The sequence below is a fragment of the Battus philenor genome, unplaced genomic scaffold (assembly GCF_028537555.1).
Source record: "Battus philenor isolate CCGP_79_NKW_IND1 unplaced genomic scaffold, ilBatPhil1.0.hap1 SCAF_7, whole genome shotgun sequence".
NCBI classification, from domain to species: domain Eukaryota; kingdom Metazoa; phylum Arthropoda; class Insecta; order Lepidoptera; family Papilionidae; genus Battus; species Battus philenor.
This window is the reverse complement of record NW_027181737.1, coordinates 3,116,592-3,137,816: the sequence shown is the minus strand read 5'-3', so window position 1 is coordinate 3,137,816 and position 21,225 is coordinate 3,116,592. Positions and strand designations below refer to the sequence as shown.

The following is a 21,225-nucleotide window of genomic DNA, read 5'->3' as shown; positions in this document are numbered from 1 at the left end:
TTAGCCGTCTATTATAAAACCTTACGGATTTGCTAGGCTCTCTTTTGACGTGATTGTGGGCCGTGGTCCACTTCGCCCACGCCTAACTACGCCACTGTACTGTGAGTGAGCGTGTGGAAATCACCTTCATTGTTCAATATAAATTTTCTGAATGAGAACTTTTTGCACTGTTACTTTGACAGGCGTTTTAAATGAAACTTAATTTTACATGTATGTTAAGTGTTCTAAGTTGTTGTTAATGTTGATATTAAATTATTGAATTTTAAATTTTTATCCGATTTCCATTAATGCTTTCCGTACTAGATTCTTCATTGAGATTAAAGAAAAAAAAATAGTTGTTTTATCGTTCGAGTTTTCGTAATTGGCGTTTTATTTTATTTTTACGTTTTCGGTAGGTTCAAGGCTAAATTCAGAAAATAAATATAACGATATTTATTACCTTCCTCTCTGACATATATTAATATGACCTAAAATAATGATTTTCGGTTTAATATTATGATACAAAATTTTTACAATAGTGATAAGTTTGACCAGTGTATAAATAGTTTCTTTTTTAATTTTATTGCACTAATGCTGAATAAATCAATGTTAAAGCTATGACTGAAAACTATTTTATTATGCAGAATTTTCACTAAATAGCTATTGAAGTGAAAAACATATCGGGAGACTGAAACGCGAAGACCTAAAAAAATGCTGAATTTCGGAGACTTGTTTATATTAATCAAATTCTAAATGACATTTATTTCCATTCAATTCATTCAATGACATTGATCATAGACGAGGCGAGGGTAGGTCCTCTTTGGTGAACTAACGACATAGTTTTCATTCGTTTATAGATCATTCGGAGAGGCTTATACCTTTTAATGGGCGTCTATCGGCTGATCGAAAACAAAAGAAAAGCTAAATTAGTAACGACTGTACAGAAATTTCTTAAAAATAAAATATTTACAAAAGGATCCTTTAAATGACTATTATTTTAAGGTCTTAAAAATTTTCATAAAGATCTTTTTTAAGATTCCTTTACACCGTCTTTATTAGATATTATCTTTACTAGACATTTCCTATTTCGCCTGCATAAGATGACTTGTGAGGTATACAAACGTCATTATGCAACTTAGTTCTTTGTAAAGAAACCGATAAACACATAACATTACAATGAAGTGTGGTACATTGAACGACAATGGAAATTCATTTCTATTTTTTTTTAATAAGTTATGTATGAGATATAAAAACGTTTATTAACAGTGACTTTACAATATTCAGCGTTAAAAGGGACTTAATTGTGTGAAAAAAGTCATACGTTATAGATTTTTATTTTTAGTGAGAGAAGGTACATTTTTGTGTGCACCCAACTGATTCATTGTCAGACACTTGCTTTGTTAAAATTTGTTGTGTAATTGTTATAGGATTGACATTATGATGACTACCAAAAATGCCTATCAATGGGGCTGGACATTTTTGACCCTACGCGAGTGAAAGTTGCGAGTTCCGGCATAATCTGACACCTGCAGATACGGGAGAGTGTATGCGTATAAACAGCGTACATATGTTCATTCGGCGTTGAGACATAAACCGGCGCGCGCGCATCTCAATACAAAAGACTTCAACGCGTGCAATTAAGTTTTCAATTCACTGTTATTAATTTTACTTTAAAATGATATGTGAATTATAAGTGGTGTTATTAAATAATATTATTATTTAATAATGTACAAGTTAAATTAGAATATATAACGTAAAAAATGGCATATATATCAAGAATAGTTTTAATATTAGCGGCGGCATCAGCTGTTAGAGTTCAAGATGAAGATTTCGAGTTTTCAGACCCGCATGAAGTAATGATAGCACAGGAGTCCAGGAGTTATCACACATTCGCCGCACCACCGGTTAGAATCATAAAGCCGAATGGTGTGATTAATTCGCATAGACCTCAGTATAATTTGGATTCATTAGAAGAAGATCTGGCTAATATTGATGTTCAGAATGTTTATGAAGCAACAACCAGAAAGAGTTTATATCAAACGTATAATCATCACAATTTAAGGAATAAAGAAGTATTAATCAGGGATGCTGTGCTCCGGGCGTTGGAGAGGAAAGATCACGTGGGGAAGTTTGCACAAGTGTTGCCAATCGTTAGAGCAATGACAGGTAGCCAGAGGGTTGCACTGGCTTCGCTGGTGGCAAGTCAAGTTAGCACTCCGCCAGGACGATCACCACTCAATCTTTCACAGGTTAGTTCTGCTAATTTCTTTTTCAATACCCTCCACAAATTGTTTTCAATTGAAAACAGTTCATGTTACTTAACGTTGTTGATCTTAACTTGTTCAATTTGTTCACTTGTTGATAGGTATTTTTCAGATTTTTTAAATTTCGAATTCGTTACCCTTCTGTGAATTTATATTGGTTAGGACACATAACTATCATTTTCAAAGGGTCTATATCAACTCTTTGTCTACGTAGAAAGTTTTAGTTACTATGTTAACTTCAATATAAAGTTAATTATAAACCTATGTTTGAAGCCATCGATAAATCTTTACGATTAGAATTATAATTCAGGTTATAGCCTGCAAGTAGTGGTTATGTATTACGATGGTATTTTTATGTTGACGTTGGTTTTATACTGCAGAATATTATTTATGTGTCGAGCGTTTCGGAGTATTCCGTCTCAATTGATGTTTGTTTTTAGCCTCTAAATAATGCCTTTAGAAATGTTCTGTGATAAGTTAGGTAGATTAAATTAATTTCAGAACACAAGACTCTTTTGATTTAGTTGAATGAATTAACTCATCATAATATCTCTGAAATTATAAGACTTAAAGGTTTGTAACTTGGTAAAAATATTTGTAATCCCAAGTAGAAGTCAGAATTGTAAGATATAGAACAGAGGGACGGGGAAATAGCTCGAGATTCAGTTACGACTCTTTGAAGGATTGTTTTTGGCGCGCTATATATACAACCGAGTACGCTTTTCATTTTTGTCTCATTATATTAAAAAAAAAATGATATCGTTCTGTATTATGTATATGTGTTTCAAAACTTCTTTTAAAATAGTGTACTATTTAATTTCAATAGGTATTTTGTGTTTTTGTAAATAATATCCTTTTGCATACCTTTCAAACACGGATTTATTTGCGGCTCGCAATTGGTATCAAATTTTGAATAACGGTTTGGAATATTAAGGCGATTAGCTATCATTAGTCATTATACTAATACTTAAGACACCAGCTACGTTCAAGCGAGGGCAGTTAGGAGAGACCCGTGTCGATCTCGATCGTCTAGTAGTCCTCGCTTTTCTATACCTGCACTAAAGTTACAATACTATACACCTCCACGGGTATATTCTTCGTGCAAACGTCAATGCTATAACTGGAATATTATCGGTCAGCGTATAATTTTTATCTCGCGGACTTCCTGCTTCCATGGGCTCAATATCGATGAAGAAAACCTAAGCCGGCAGCATAACATTCATCACGTAAAACCTGATGAGGAATTCTTCGAGATTTCACCTGTAAAGAGGTAGGTCGGAGAATAGGCCTTATATATTTAAAACTAAGCCAGAGTTTTTTTTGACTTTCTAAAAAGAACCATGAAAAGATTTTTTGAAATTACACCTATAAAAGACAGTGCGGTGTTATGAATCGGGCAGATGACAGCCAGTTGTTACTTGTTTAAATGTTTTATTAGCGCTGTTAATGGAATAACGCGGATTTAAAAATTTTTTAATAAAGATGTTTTCGTTATGTCCATTTAATGATAGAAATTTTATATAACGATAGAAATAAAATTATAGTTTACTATTAATTTTATACACCTTAAAAATAGCGATAGTTTCTTAATACATATTAAAATCACACATTTGAATATGTCAACGGTTATAATCAATAAGAGCTTATATAATATATTTTGAAATTAAGAAAAAAACTTGTTAAAACTATACATGGGTTATTTTTGTATATCAAAAACTTTTGGTAATTTATTCGACTTATATTTCACTGATATGCTGCAAAAAACAAATGCAATTATATAAGATAGGTAGGATGCTTACATACTAAATGTAAATAAAGACTAATAGTTTTCTATAGACTGTCTTTTAAGTGCACGTGTACTTAGTTTCTTAATTTGAAATTTAATCAATCATATTGTACAGACGAATGAGCTTACATTAATAAATATTAACTTTATTTATTCTGGCTATTAAAATGTATGTTTATTATTACTATTACTCAAAACGTGCGAATAGTAAATATTCCATCTTTCATATCCAGCGTCTGGTAAATAAACTAAGTATAAGTTAGTAATACAGTTTAGTAAAGTAACATCTATATATCTATAGACACCAATTTATATATTACAACTTAAGAATCTCACCAACGACAAACTTAAATGCATATACTTACATTCCCGGCGCGACTAAAAATTGAGATTTATCCTTTTTTACTCATTGCTTTAATTTAATATTTAAAATTTTATTTAATAATTTTTTTCAAATATATCTAACGATATATATATATATATATATATATATATATATATATTAATAAATATAACAAAAAATAGAAGAAATATTGTTCGACAAAATGTCATCTAAATGAGGGATATAAAGTTTATACATTCTATTTATAAACCCTGATTCTCTGATCTTCCTTTTTTAATAAAGGGAGGAAATAAAACATTTATTTTTTTAATTTGATATCGTCAAGTTGTCGTCTAGATCTTTGGCAACATTTTGTCATACAACATAGAAGGTCTGAAATCACGCTTGAAAGTTTAACCCATTGGCCGCCGCAATTTATTCTAAAATATTGTGCTTAGTTGCAATTAAAGCAATTGATATTCAAATTTTACAAAAGACTATTTTTGTAATGGTCAAAAAGATGGCAAATTTGGATTTCGTAGTGGCCATCCACACCCCTCTTTAATGTGATTTTCTATGTAACTGAACTGAAATCAAAGAGTTCTGCCCAATGAATGAATGAAGCTCTGGTTCATTCCCATTGCAAGGCATAGGCCTCTATTAAAGATGTCTTTGGGTGGTCATAACATATTCGTCACGCTTGGTATGTTCTGGAAACTTGTTTATGTAGTGGCAATTCTGTACAATTAATGCACAAAATGTGAATCATATAATATTGCATACCAGGAATCGAAACCGCGACCATCTATCTCATGTCTCAGTTCTCTACCACAGAGCTAACACTGATAACAAGCTTAGGCTGCAAGTGCAACTTAAAAAACAAAAGTGAACTATGACCTCATTATATGTAGCGTAATATTTTCTATTGCAACATTTGCTTGGAAAATATTTTTCGTAAAAGAACTTAAATAACTTATAATAACAATGAACGTAATCATTCGTCTTTAAGTCCGCCGCGATACAGATCGTTTCGTTACCACGGTAACAGCCTTCGTTTAAAACAATCATCAATTGTTATAACCGCAGCTAGATCTTGTCTTGATTTACGGTTTATTATTTAACGGTACTTATAATTTCCATTCTAGAGTATTGTTATTATCTTAATATCTAAACGACTACAAAAGTTTTAGGTTTACAGCGACAATTTTTATATTTAGTATGAACATATTATTTAACTCACGAGCTGCGATAATTTCAAACTGTAACAAGATAATGTTTTTTATATTCTCCTGTTTGTCCCATGTTTGGGGCAGGGACTTTGCATTTCGGGTATCAATATTTTTTACGGAATTGTTATTCTACTTTTTTCTTTCTTCACAAATAATCTCTCTCTCTCTCCTCATATCCTTCACAAAATCTTTCATTCTTCATGTTAATAATATTTAAGCACCACCATTTAGGGGTTGACAGGAGTGTGGCGTGGAAAGTCCACACACAAGGTGGAAAGACCTCATAAGGTCATCAGAAAACACTGCAATAATTAAACGCTGTCAACCGTTGAAATTGTAAAAGTATGGAGAAGCTCTGTGTCAAGCACTAGACGTTTTACGACTGAAATGATATTGATAGGTATTGCTGTATACCGGCATATGTATATGTATACTTCTTACCCTCCCTATTTAAAATATTTGAGATGTCGGTGGGAAATTAGTTCTAAAGCTGTAAAGAACAGAAATAAATATGATAGGAGTTTATATTGCAACACAATTGAGACGAACTGTCAATAAGATATCCATGGGGATATATGTATACCATAATCGCAGTTTGGTGTTATGGTATGTAGAGAACGCTGCTGTCAATTTTCGTGAAACATGTTAGTGGCAATCCTATATCCTTAATGCACGATGTAAATTACATAAGATAGTCTCTTGGGAATCGAATCCGTGACCTACGATTATTTTAGTCCTAGATCGTTGGGCTACCAAATTTATATTAATTGCCGACAACTATTGAAATTTAGATTTATTTTTCTAATATAATTTTAAATAAAATGAAATGGCGCGTTATGAAAACATTCAGTGTCAACAAAGTACTAAAAAAATATAAATACTTTTAGAGTAATATGCAAATATCAGAAAAGTAAATCTCGGTGATGTATTATAAATACGTAAGACCATTCATCTGCGTAGTTGTCCAATTTTACCGGTTATAATCTGAATAACATCGATAATAGCCCGATAATAGCATTCCGTGGCCTTACGCAACATAGCTTTCAAATCGAATAAGACACACGAAAGAAAGCGGCGATCAGGTTTGCTGCGGGCGCCGGCCCAACTGCTTGGTTAAGTGTCGACTTTTAATTTATATAATAAGTAACATTTATTTTTATATAAATTCCTTTTATTCATATTAAATATGGACCTTGACACTTTATTAATTACATAAGTGTGCATGCCTCTTTCATGATTTTCAAAAGGATCAATTCGATGCGGCCAGTATTCAATGTTCTCCAACAACCTTAACAAGGTCGTGTGTCCTCCTTATGAGTGAACTTCTTTCACTGTGTATACCGGTCTGTGCGCTTTAACCAATAAAGATGTAACTTACACAAACATTCACTAACTATTGTAATTTGTAGCCAACATAGATCAGCTTTGCAGGAACCTAGAGACAATTGGACTCCAAAGCAGGACTAAGTTCGAAAGAGCGGCCAATACTGGTATAACTTTAATATTATAGAATTTTCCTTTAATCATAAAAGATGATGGAAATCGTCGCATCTTCTTTAGATATTGTGAAAAGGTAATAAAAAATGTAATTAAATAAGATAAAACTTGGTCGGGTAAAGAGAAAATACAGACACAATAAATAAACTGTGGTTATAAAATGAGGTGATATTTTGATTGAAAATTAAAACCTGTATTGAATAAAATATTAAATAACAGGGAAAAGTTTAAATGAAAATTAGAAATAAAGTTATGATAAAATGTTGCATGAGTAAAGAGAGAATAGAAGAAATTGAAATGGATGAAAAATAGAGAATGCTATATAACATATTATGAAAAAGAAATTGTTTGAAAGAAAAATCACTGGATCATCATGGACTAAGTGAGGGGGTACGAGAGGTCATCTAACCGGGCTATAAAAACACTATAGAATTACAATTAAAGAAATTGAATTGAAACAACAAAAAATACAATAAGAGTAAAAAATATAGTATTACAAATAATAGATATGACACTAACATAATAAAAAAATAAAAAAGACATTATATAAACTGTCAGGCAGTAGATTTAGGACTAAAAGATAGTAGAATTAGTAATATGTCTTAAATACTAATTAAAACATGTATTAAATCCCTGTCTCTCTAAAGACTGCTGAAATAAATAAAAAATCGGATGTACTTCACTTAGCCACATCATTCTTCTTGTTCTTTTAACCCGATGGACGCTAACTGTAAGGCCTCCTAAAAGATCACCACGATGACCGATCTTGCGCATTCCACATCCAACGACTTCTACGGATCAACTCATCTCTGATTCGAGCTCGCAGCGAAACTCCGAGTGCGGTCCTTTTTCTATTTTATTGTAATAAAAAAAAATTATCTTTGGCAGATAACAAAAAAGTACCTAAAGAATATTGTTTACTCTTAACAGTAAGTGTTATATTCTGATAAAAGTAATACAATACTGTCAAATATTTAGTAATATAAAATACATTGTTGTACTGACATGTGGGGCAAATAAATTCATTGCCTATCTTGTCAGATCATTAACGACTGCCTTTTTACATTTTTAGTATGTTTTATCTAAATAGTCGGATCGTTACTTGTGACGTTATATGGTATTCCATATGCTAATTATTATATATTAAATCGCGTCTCTACTTTTGCAACAGGCAGTATATAATTATAAAAGTTTCCGAAGTAGTAGTGAGCGTTTAAAAAATGTTTATATAGAATTTCGCGTCACATTTACACCGAGGGAAAGATTTCCCAGTGCAACGTTTTACTTTCCAACTTATAGGACAATAGAACAGCAATTACGGTGTGAATTGAAAACGTAAACCATTATTTTGTAGACGCAACTTAACTTTAATAGGATTGTCGAGTAAACAACGAACGCTTTTTGTTTTCGCATGTACAAATTGTTTTTCATAATACCTCATTCATTAAAAATTCTGCGAATGTAGGAAAGTTATATTTTTTTAATAATAGTGACAAAACAAACGCAATTACTTGTGAAATTGAACATATAATAGAAATACAATATTCTGCACAAATTTATACATTACTCAAGCTACAACTTCATTAATCCAATGTAATGAAAAGTGATAAAACACATTTGGGCTTCCTTCCCGTATATGTCATCGGCCTCTATTAAAGATCTCTATAGAGTCATATACCATAATCGCCACGCTTGGAAGGCGGGTTGGCAATCGCAGTGTGGCGTTATGGTATGCAGAGAACGCTGCTGCTCATCCTCTGAAAACTTGTAAGCAGTGGCAATTCTATATCGTTATCTATAAAGTGTGCATTATATAAGATTGCACTTAGAGAATCGAACTCGTGACCGATATCAATTCTCAGTCCTGTACAACTGCGCTACCACTGTTCCCACATACATATAATTCAAAGTGGCGAATGTATAGCTCATTGGTCAAAAAACTTTAAAGCTGTTACACCTATTTCTAATAATTCTTAAAAATGTAATCACTCTGAAATAACTATTTTTTATTTTGAAATACAACAGGCTTGTAACATTTGACAGAAGGTACTCAATAATTAATTTTTATGTGTAATATTCCGAATTATAAAAACATTTTCTTACTATATCATGTATGTAATTAATTATTTCTGAAACCATTAATTTTAAGATAGGATGTACCGTACATTAATTGATAGCATATGGATTTTATGTTAACCCCTTAAAAGCTTTGTTATATATATACATATATTCGTTCTGTATAATATATATATATACACATATATATATATTATATTCGTTCGAAAAAAGGTCTTAGACGATCCATTATATGTAATGAAAATGATGCATTATATTGTAATCCTTATTCACATATATACATATTTTATTTATACATATATATGTATATACTTGTATGCATTTTATCAGTTATAATGATCTGTCTCTCTCTGTCATAGTTATAATGTGTGCCTACTAACATTTCCACTTGCGATTCGCTTGGAAATGTCAGTCATTTTCATTTGTCTACGGATCGCCTTATTTCTCTCGTAGGGAAATCCTCGCACAGCCCTGTTCATGGAACGTTGTGCTGTTTTTTTTATTTTCTTGAAAGCTACAATCATCTATCCGTTAATCAAAAATGATATTGTTTAACTCTAGCTCGAAAAAAATAATTATAAATGTGAAAAACAAATGCACAATGGTAAACGTAAAGAAACAAACCCAATCTTGCAACGATTGATCGATGGGAAGAAAAAATTCGAATCAGATTAATTTTAACTCAAACAAAGGTTCACTGTGTGACTCGAGAATAGACGGCCATTGTGTTCAGCGAAAACCATATTCAATTAGATCGAATTATCGGCTTTCAATAGAGCGGTTTCTTTCTTTCGAGAGTCGCGAGTGGAATGGGGCCAGATTTTTTTGCAACGAGTGTACAACTCCACGCCTCACCGTGCCGAGCGCGGCGGCAATCAGACCGCGTAACTTCAGATCGTCTACTCTGTCGCCTTTGTCTTTGAAACTACTTACTTAAAGTAAATAATTTTCAAATTAGACTTAGAGATAACTAATATGCACTTTTTTGAATTTGTTATTCATTAATACGAAAATTATTGTTTTTTATGTAAATTTAATTCTTTGTGTTATACTATTAGATCGCTAGACGAATGGAAGTAATCGATACAGCCCAGCGTCTAGTAGAAGTGATTGTGAACAGGCTAAATATCACGCAGAATAGAATAGGAGAAAATTACAAGGAAAATAGTAAACGCAACAATAGTAGACGCAGTTATTTTTCCTCATAAAATAAACAGTAAATATAACGACATGTAGTTTAGCCATGCTGTCAAACATTTGACATTAATCAAAACCAAAAAAGATATATTAGAATGTAATTAAATAAAAACATCGTTTAAAAAACAATGACAACATAATGGTATTTGTTTTATTGATTTATGTGCTTCATCTAATGAATAATTACTGAAGTCTTGTAGAGTAAATATTAGAAAAAAAATTAAGTCGTCGATTCAACTCATAGAAGCCCATTCCAAGGAAACATCTAAAGTCCATGTAAATATATTTATGAGGGATATACCATAATCGCTTGGCAGACAGTTTGGCGATCGCAGTGTAGTTTATTGTACGAAGAGGACGCTGCTGTAAACCCTTTAGAAACATGTTTACTAGGTGTAGCCATTATATATTATATAATTAATGCACAAAGTGTGAGTTATATAAGATTGTGTCTCGAGAATCAAACTTGTGACCAACGATAAGTTCCAGTCCCCTATCGCTTGGCTTCCACTGCTCAATATCGTAATAATAAACGAATTGATAATATTCCTTTTCTCAGTTATGATAATCATTCTTAATTACAAGATATCATTTAAAATATTCCGATAACACACCAAAAAGGTTACATTGTTTTTTAATAGACAATTATGATGTATATCATATCATTATGGTTTTGCTGACTAAGAAGAGTATGTACCAATATAAATTGACCTATATTATTAATAATTGTCGAGTTTATTAGTACTTGTATATAATATAAAATATTTAAACATAATTTATTTTGTTCGATATGATGTTATTTCTAAATCTATAGAGCATGAAAAAGCGACCGCTCTGTTGGATCTACCGCAACCAATTGCGTTTTTAATTAAGACATTCCTTTTCCATTTAAAAATACTAGTTCGTAGTTTATAAGCCATTTTTATTTATCATCGCAATGTTACAATTATAATTAAACATTATCAATATATCACTCCTATTTGCAACGGATGTAAAAAAAATACATTCCAGAGATATCAGCCATACTTGAGTGGCGACCAACGATTTCTTTTACCTATTAATATTCATCTGAACAAAGTATGTAGATGGAGGAAGACAATAAAATGTTACTATATCCGTCCATCATATATCAGTTCCAACTTCCTCGAGAAATATAAAAACAGTACATAATTACACTGATATCATAAATAATAATGTATGAATTAATAATAATAGGGTAAAGATATAAATACAATTAAAAAACTTTTAAGTTAAACGGTTTTTTGATACCCATATTGTGGTGGTTGTGGAAAAATATGTACCTAGTCCGCCATATTGGAACGGCGTCCATCTTGAATTGTAAATTTTGACATAATCATCGTGTTTTACTAGTGTAGCCCTTTTATTTGATACCCATATTGAGGGGGTTAAGGAAAAATACGTAATCCGCCATTTTGTATCGGCGGCCATATTATATTTATAATGTTATTGATTTTATTATATTGTATTGTCATCTAAATTAAATGTATGTACCAAATTTTAGTTTAATCTGATAACGGGAAGGTGTTTAAATTTAAATTTCTAATTTTGACCCAAATAAATAAACAAATTCCGTAGGGGTCGAACTAAATAAAACCGTTTAAAAACAGAACGAACTAAAGTACTAAATAAATTATAACTAATGCACAGATTACTAAAAAATGGCGGAGTACACATCTCTTTTCAGTCGATTGACGTCGGTTGCAAGGCATAGTACCCTTTAGAAACTTGTAAGCAGTGGCATTCCTGAATAATTTCACAAAGTGTGAATTATATAAAAATGTGTGTCAAGAATCGAACCCGCGACTATCACTGCTCTAATATGAATACACACATCAATGCATTGACTCGTTAATATTACTTTTTAGTTATCATATCATATATTTATAATTTATATTATCTATTATAATCACGGTGTTATTCTTTATTACGTTTCTTTTTAACACTCGAGTTATATTTATTTCTGTACTTCATTTATAAATATAGAAATTCAAGTTATTATTAATGATTTTTTTATATATTTAAACTGTCACAGTTACTCATAATTCTTTTTTGATAAACGTCGCTAAAAGGACTCACTGATGCGATACCTTTATTGGTGCATTTATTCTGATGTATCAATTACTTGATTTTAAAGAAAATTGTTCCGTGTGGAAGAACCACACGGTTAACTTTATACAATCGTGTTTCATTCAAATTAGGTTAGAAAACTTCCCTGCTCTTAGAGGTTTATTATACTTAAAACGAAAACTAAAATTTGTAAGCACTTTTTATCGGGGATTAAAAAAATACGTGGTTTATTAATCAATTTCGTTACATTGTAGTACCAGGGCAGCATAATTTTGCAGTAGAATGGTAACAACTCTAAAGAGTTGGTAAACAACTAGATTAAGCATTTACATACCTGTCATCTTCTTCTTCCGGTGACGCTATACCCCTTTATGATTCTTGGCCTCATTCATGGTCTTCTTTAATCTCGCTCTATCCTCTGCCAATATGTCTTACCGTCAATACTCTTGAGGTCTGTCTGTAGACATTTCAGCTAACTCTTCCTGGATCTTCCTCGGGCCCCTTACGTACAATATCATCTATTGAATCATATTATCTTAAATAAAGTTTAATAATATATATATCAATTACCTTATCAGGCTACAAATTGTTGAGGAGTTAATCAATTTTAGTATATAGTAGTACCAGGATAGCATAGCTTTGCAGTAGGATGGTAATGGGTAGGTATATAATAAACAGTTACAATTGAAAAAAAGTGTAGCCAATACTAAATAATAAAACAATTAATATTATTAAATAAATGTTTATTTAACAGCTTCAATTATACTCGTACTTACGAGGTTACAAATTATTTATGAAACAATCAATTTCAGTATATAGCAGTACTAGAACAGCATAGCATTGCGGTATGATTGTAACTCTTAAGAATTGGTAAATAAAGGCTAAATTAAGATAGTAAAGAAAAAACATAGCTTAACCAACATAGGAAAAAAATACAATAGATTGATTAATTAGTATTAAACATTTTTGTTATTTTTCATTTAAGCATTCTCAGTACATAGCAGTACCAGGATAGCATAGGATGGTAAGGGTTAAATTTAGGAAATAAGAAAACTGACTAAGCATTTATCAATCAAATTATTTGAAAAGGTGTTTAACAACTTCAATTATATCTACGAGCTTCCTTTAAGATGCATGTACATGCGTGACGAGAGCGTATGCGTGTGTACTCAATTATGAGAATCTTACACGTGAGAAATTTTTAGTTATTTCTTTAATTAATACACTTCGAAGCATTCTCAACATCTGTGTCGAAGGAGGTAGAAATGACAATTTGATTCTCTCTTTCATTTATTTCTTTGGTTACATTTTTACTTATTAGTTTTCCTAAAATTTATGTCTATCTAAATTTGCACAAATCTTAGTTAAGTATATATTGTAAAACGGTATACAAAAGTATTAAAATCTTTTCACCTGCTGCCAAACTATTCATATATATAAACTTTTTTATTTTAAAATTATTTGATCGAGAAAAATATTTTTACAAATAGTATTTATAAACTAGTAATAAAATCTTTTCTGACTATTTATTTCTGGCTGGTTTAGGTGTCATAAAAAAGTTTACATACATAACATTCAATTTAAAAACAAAATGATTGTGTCAATTAGATTTAAAATATTTTTAACATGTATTTTTAATACTGTTAGGACAAAATTACTGATCTATTAATACGATAAATTAAGTAAATAATATATATAATATTCAATTCATAACATATAATACTTATAACATTCAATTTAAAAACAAAATGATTATGTCAATTAGATTAAAATAATTTTTACCATCTATTTTTAATACTGTTTGGACAAAATTACTGATCTATTAATACGATAATTTATATAAATAATATATGTAATATTCAATTCATAACATATAATATTCATAACATTCAATTTAAAAACAAAATGATTGTGTCAATTAGATTTAAAATATTTTTAACATGTATTTTTAATACTGTTAGGACAAAATTACTGATCTATTGATGAGATAATTTATATAAATAATGGTTATAATGTATATAATACAATTTATAATGTAATCAATGATATACATAAAAGAATTGCTCATCTAAAGTGGCAGTCTGAGGTGGTTGTTGGGGCTGAAAAGTTCTCAAGTGGCGACCACGAGGCGGTACACACGGAGGATCGCAGGACTGGTCCGATCGGCGTTCTTTGGGGGAGGCTTAGACCTTGCAGTGGGCGTCAATGGACTAAAAAGAAATATAATACTAAGGTTTTGTATTATAAAAACTAGGACAATACTTATTTTCCGTATTATTTACAATCAGCTGATAGGTTAAAAACCCTCGTCCATCCTCTTTCAAAACTGCGTTTTTTTTTTAAAAAATATGTTGGTTTCCTTTGTTACGAATTGATATCTCTTTATAACACGCCGCTATCAACTTCATGTAAATATTTAGCACAGTTTATCACACGGGGAGAGTTGGTGTAGACTTTCTAAATAAATATACGTAATTTTGTTGCGTAATATCTTGCATTTTTATATGAGAATTGAGACAACATTTGTATAGCAAAACCATTCGCATCCTGTGGTATATGTTATTCCGTAACATATCCGTAATAGTAATTTATGTAAACCTGTATGTTTAAAATCTTTACAATGTCGATCTGTCCCATATATCTATAAAAGACATAATCTATAAATTTGAGAGCTCAACAAAATTCACATGAATCGAATTATATGTTGTATGTATATATATATATATATATATATATATAATCTGTATTATTAGATGATTAATAGTCACTCCTGGCTATTGCCTTCCTTTCGAACGCGCTCGGTCGGTAAATCACCTGCGGCCGCTTAGCACGTATCTATATGTATATATACAGGGTGATTAGTTAAAAATGTAGAGCTATATGGTACAACTTAAAAATCTAAGATTTAGGAATAGTAAATAACGTAATGATAATACAATAAGAAAATATGTTTCAAAAATCTGGTTAAATAAATAATAAAATTATTAAGTATCTCTGCAGAGTTCGAAAATCCTATTCAGAAATATACATTTTCCGAAATAATAAAAACGTAATCATAATATAGTAAGAAAAAGCGTTTGCAAACATATCGAAGTAATTTATTGATTATTTGTCCCTGCAGATTTTGTACAGCTAAAAGTTATTGGCTTGTCATTTTCCAATATTAAAAATATATTAATGTAACATATTTCAAAGTGATCACATTGCAGAATTTGATTATAAATAAGTGTAAAAACTTTTAAAGCGTTTTTACCTGTAACCAACCAACCTGTACTTATATCGACTATATAATAGTCTTTCGACAATAAATTAGCCTCGTCAGAAACAAGGCCGAATCGTAGAAGGAGAGAAGCGTTGCTGGAGTTAATTCCGCTACTTCTAGCGCTAATGCTTTCTGAAATAATAGTAGCGATATTAGTCAGGAAATAGTAATTGATAAAGCCAAGGTTCGGTCTTTTGTCGGAGCACTAAGCAGGTATTAACAGCGAGTGACAATCGAAGCCGAGGTCCTCTCGTGGAGGCTTTTAAATCTAGTTACTCCAGTGTTTATTTAAAACTACTTAAGTGCCCGGCCTCTAGTCTGGTAAAATAGTAGTATGAAGCGGTCCGAGCCTATATTCCTTCGGGAATCTTCTAACTTGCTGTCATAAAAGAGGTCGTAGGTATAGTGCTCTCTGCACCTTACCACTCTAAACTCGCGGATTGTACAAATGCCATTTGGTAAGCAGCGATAGTCCAAACAGAAAAATGTAATAGAGTCGATGTTTATATGACACATGTTTAGCTTTAAAATACATACATTTCATCGTTTATGGATATATAGGTCGATAAACTTAAAATAGATTTAAAATAATCAAAAATAAGTTTTGGTATACCTCTAGGCAATTCTACATATGTTATCTGAGTATATCACCACTACGCAGTGACACAAAACATTAATGCGATATAAAATTGATGATTATATCATAATAATAATAAATGTGTCTGTACATTACTCTACATCAGTATTGCCCGCAATAGAATACTTTACATACAAAAACAAATTTAAATTCACAAGTTCAATAATATCATTATATAACAATGATCTATTATTTAATGCAAAAACATTCTATAGCATTTATGATACCTAACCCGCTCTCCGTTGCTAAAGTGATACACGAATGCACGCTTAATAAAATGAACCAGTAACAACTAGTTACGGCTTCAATTCAGAATGCCAAAGCGAAAGTAACTCGAATCGGCATCGGAAGTGATATCATCAACATCCTGACTCTATTTATTATTCGAAAAAAATTACATAAATTCTTTCTAGAATTAATTAAAGCCACTCATTTTATAATAAACTCTTTACATAAGCGTTTATGATTATACATACCACAAAAATACATACATAAGAGTCACAATGAAAATAATAAATCATTAAATCAGTCAGTAGTTACTCGTACTGGAAGGGACGTACTTTTCGTAAAGATTTGATCCGATGACTGGGCTAGCACTATTCGGTTCCAGCCACATCCCGAAACCTTCACAAAATCATACATCCACTTAGCAGGGTGCAAAAAAGATATACACAAATGTATCTTTCAACTTAGAACTTTTTAAACTTGGAAATAATTTACGTATTACAATACCTTACTATGTACGGAACTTCTAGTCACGAATGTCTTGTGTGAGGGCTGAAAACGGTGAGACGAGTGAAGGCGCGATTGACACGACGCACATGAGACAAATATCTCAAATACAGTGCAGACGGCTTGAGGTTAATCTCTTCTACCGCTCATGTACTTCTGTAATTGACTGATGCTTACGTGGGTACAGAATTTACAAATGGGCGCAATTCTTTCACTTAGTTGCAGTAAAATTATAAGGATGTGTTTACATTGTCAAACAATTGAAGTACAGTAAAATTAATGACCAAAATAAAAATAATCAATATATTAAATATTTTAAACGTTTAAGATCGATTTCTAGTTTGCAAACACGTTCTAAATAAATTTATTAACATAACACGTTGACTGTTATATAAAAAAACTTGTAATGATAACTTGTATGTTATTATAACATTTGCGTGTTGTATAATATAGTAATTTTCTTACAACTACAAATATCAGGATAAATGGATATTTAAACGGTGAAGCATTTTGGCTGCAAGTCTATTGAAATGAGTGAATCATTTTAGTAAAAACTTCTATAGCAATAAAAAATCTAAAACATTTTACTTAAAAGAATCTGATTAATGAATAAAGGTCGTTGAGTTTATTATATCTATAATATTCATAATAATGTATGGGAAAGTAAATATGAGTATTTATTTCTTTCAGGGCAATTTTGCCACCTGATCTAAAAAAAAATCGTTTTTTAAATTAATTCATTTTTATTTTTAAACTAAGAAAAGTTATACAAGTTAGGATTGTAAATATGGTATAAAATGTTTACATTAGACACGGCAAACATTACGTAAAAAATAATCTTTAAGCTGAAGCATAATAAAGTGGTTTAAGACGAAAATAATCATAAAATTTAACACGAAGCAAAACAAAATCAGAAAATTACACTTGATAAACATTACCCTGCAACAAATCACATAAATCTGCAAATTTGTATAAAGAATATATTATATAGAATAAAAAAAATAATTTCTGGCCTGACGTCTGTGAGTTGGTTGTATTCGTGCAGTACTCTGAGTTTGAGTCTGAGTACTCTTACCGGTGAATGTTTTCCTAGGCTGGTTAAAGTTCGACGTGCTTTCAATGATCAACAAGAGAAACATGGGATCCTTTTAAGAACGTTGATATAGATCTGTTTCAGTCAGAAATAAGTGTAAAAATATAAAACTTCATTTATTCAACATTGAAACTTTTAACAGAACTCTTGTTTATCGTCAACTTAGTAATAATATGTTTTGAATGATTTTTAATTTTATTTTTGACTGTATTCAGCTTCACAAGATGTTATAGTTGTGGAGAAGTAGCAGGAAGAAACTGAACAATATGACACCTTTTCATAAAGTTTCACAATACTTATATAAAATATACACTATCAGATATAGGCGAAATGAAATCAAAATAATAAATCCACATCACAGACAAGGACTCTAGTCATTTAAATATTCATTTATTGAATAATAAGCCTTTCCGTCAGTTATATAACATATAGACTATTGTAAAAGATAGAAAATATAACATAAACAATATGTTGATAAAACTAAATAAAAATGAATTGTACAATTTAATGTACCATGTTAAAAAACTTGATTTGCATTATAGTAATGTGCATTTATAATCTTTCCCAGCGTAATAAAATCTTTATGTCTACTTGACCTCACTTTCCTTGACTTGACCCGCGTCACTGCGAACCGTATCGGGGTTATAATTCACACTTGACTTGAGCCAAAACCTATTCTCAACAACTCCTGACCTTAGAAAACCAGAACAATGGACATAACAAGAGTCCATCTTATCTAATCAAAGAGTATATTCTCTCATGACCGTGAAACGCGTACACTTTCGTTGTCCCAGATTTTTGTTAATGGCATCTTTATAATAGTGCCTATTGTGTTCATAAGCTTTTTTGTTATGCCGGATTAGATAATCACTTTATATTTGGATTCCATGAACCTGAAATCAGTTTACTCAATGAACAATTTTTAACTTTCAATTGTTTTTTTAAGTTGTAGGAGATAGGTCGACGAGTGAAAGTTCGTTACACTGTATTCAATAAAGCGATTGTTGCTAATCCTGCGCATAAATGTACCTGCGCATCTTTGTTCTTTGAATCTCTTACTCCCTTCGGCTTCTGTGCTGGACTGTTTCGATGATGTTAATGCCGTTAGCCCTAAGGCAGCTTACAGCTTACAGCTTCATCTGACATGAGATCACGGAGCGAAAGGTTTAATGAACTATAATCCTCTGGCTTGGCTATATTAAATTGGTTCTTTACGCTGTTACCCGTTTTAGATTTAAAAGCTTCTTCGAACTCGGAGCTTGCGGATCCGAAAACCGCGAGGTAATAAATTAAAAATCTACGACTAATTGTTACCTACTTGGTTTTCGGAGGAAAGTGTGATCCTTTCCTCCAAAGACATTTTAGCTGAATAGATATCGTAGCTGGGAGACGGTCGGTTGAAGTAGCCGGTGCGTGCGGCACTGCGTCGAGCACGGACGAGGATACGGTTGTCGTTTACGCGCTGTGAGATGAAATCCTTTGGTTTCTCTATTTTGCCACAATATGTATACATTTTGTGTAGTACATGTGGATAGGTGAACTCACACAGGTCTGCGTGTGGTCAATACTGTGCGAGTGAGACAGCACTGGCAATTAATATTTAACGTACTATTAGTTGATTGGTCGATCCCCATAAAGTTATTGCTATTTTTTTATTTCATAATCGATATGTCCTTAGTGAATAAACAAACAAATTTAACACATAATTTTTGTCATGTTGCTACACATAACCTTATATATACGTTAAAAAGTAATCATATCTATTCAGTGCATACTGCATGTTTATGCTGGACCTAAATTATACTCGACATCAGTAACTACAAAGAATACATTTACGCAGAAATATCAACTAAATATAAATAGTGTACTATGATTAAATATGTATTTCTGTAGCGAAAATCTCACCATACCAGTACACAGTTCTATCTAGCGCGTGAGGAAGACTCTATTTTATGTTTACTGCCAAAAAAAATGTACACTGTATTTAAAGTGATTATTGCAATACTAACTGTTGGATAAAGGTATTTTAAAAATAGTCTAAAATTCGTAAAAAATTAATGATATTTTATTTATCTTTCCAGGTGAGATCGATGTTTGGTAATGAGAATAATTCAACATCAGATTTGATGCTGCCAATTCTATTAGATATGGCGAATCTTATTCGACGCGCAGTGAGACCCGGAAAGGAACCAAGAGAAGTAAAAATGCCGCCAACACTTCCACAGAACCAGTTTTCCAAACGTTCATTCATCGAAGACTCATCGCACAGTGGCGAATTCGATCCGGGCGTTGAAGAATTCAAACCGGTTAAAACCACAACCACAAAGTCACCATTCATTCTAAAAAATCGCAACACAAGAATCAGACCTCAAAGAACTTTACCAACAGACAAAACTAATAAAGACAACACCGCAGATATCGATAGAAAAACTGCACAAGTCAATACAACAGTTACAGACAAAGTACAACAAAGAAACATTCCAATTACTACAAATGTTACAGAAGTGAACAAATCCACTGAACATAGCGTAAGTAATATACCTACATAGACATTAGGAGATTATGACGAGGAAAAAACATCATAATTTACATGTAAATTCCACTAAACATTTACTAATCCTTTAAGATTTAAATTAAGAACATTGAGTAAAGATGCGTTAACTTTTAAAATACAGATAATTCTACTTAATTTTTATTATAATACTTACAGTACCTATTCATGAAATTTGTTTGTTGCAGGATAAACGTTATCTGATTCTGATTGATTTTAATTTTAAATTAATTTTTTTTGCACTAACTTAAATTTGTTACTACAATAAGTATTGACAGGTTTCATATTCATTGAAGTAATTGATAATCTCATTTATTTATAGTTAAATCATTGAAAGTAAATCAGATTATAGAAACATTAAAAATCGCTTCTATCTTGAAACTATGTTCATCAAACTTAAATGTTATACTTACATTTCGTTTAGCATATGCTTACTGTTTATAACTGTCTATTTAATAAAATTAAAAATATATGCTATGATCTAGGTACTAACTTAAAGTCATTTACAGTGA

The 21,225-nt window shown here is 31.3% G+C and overlaps 1 protein-coding gene across 1 annotated transcript in view; it reads left to right on the top strand.

Annotated features, from left to right (window-relative positions):
* Nucleotides 1–1,739: 1,739 nt before the first annotated feature.
* The window catches only part of NT1 (Neurotrophin 1), a 30,196-nt gene continuing 10,710 nt past the window's right edge, over nucleotides 1,740–21,225 (top strand). Inside the window, exons 1-2 of the mRNA XM_068774542.1 lie at nucleotides 1,740–2,228; nucleotides 20,244–20,584. Coding sequence (XP_068630643.1) covers nucleotides 1,740–2,228; nucleotides 20,244–20,584 — 830 coding nt within the window. The remainder of the gene's footprint in view (nucleotides 2,229–20,243; nucleotides 20,585–21,225) is intronic.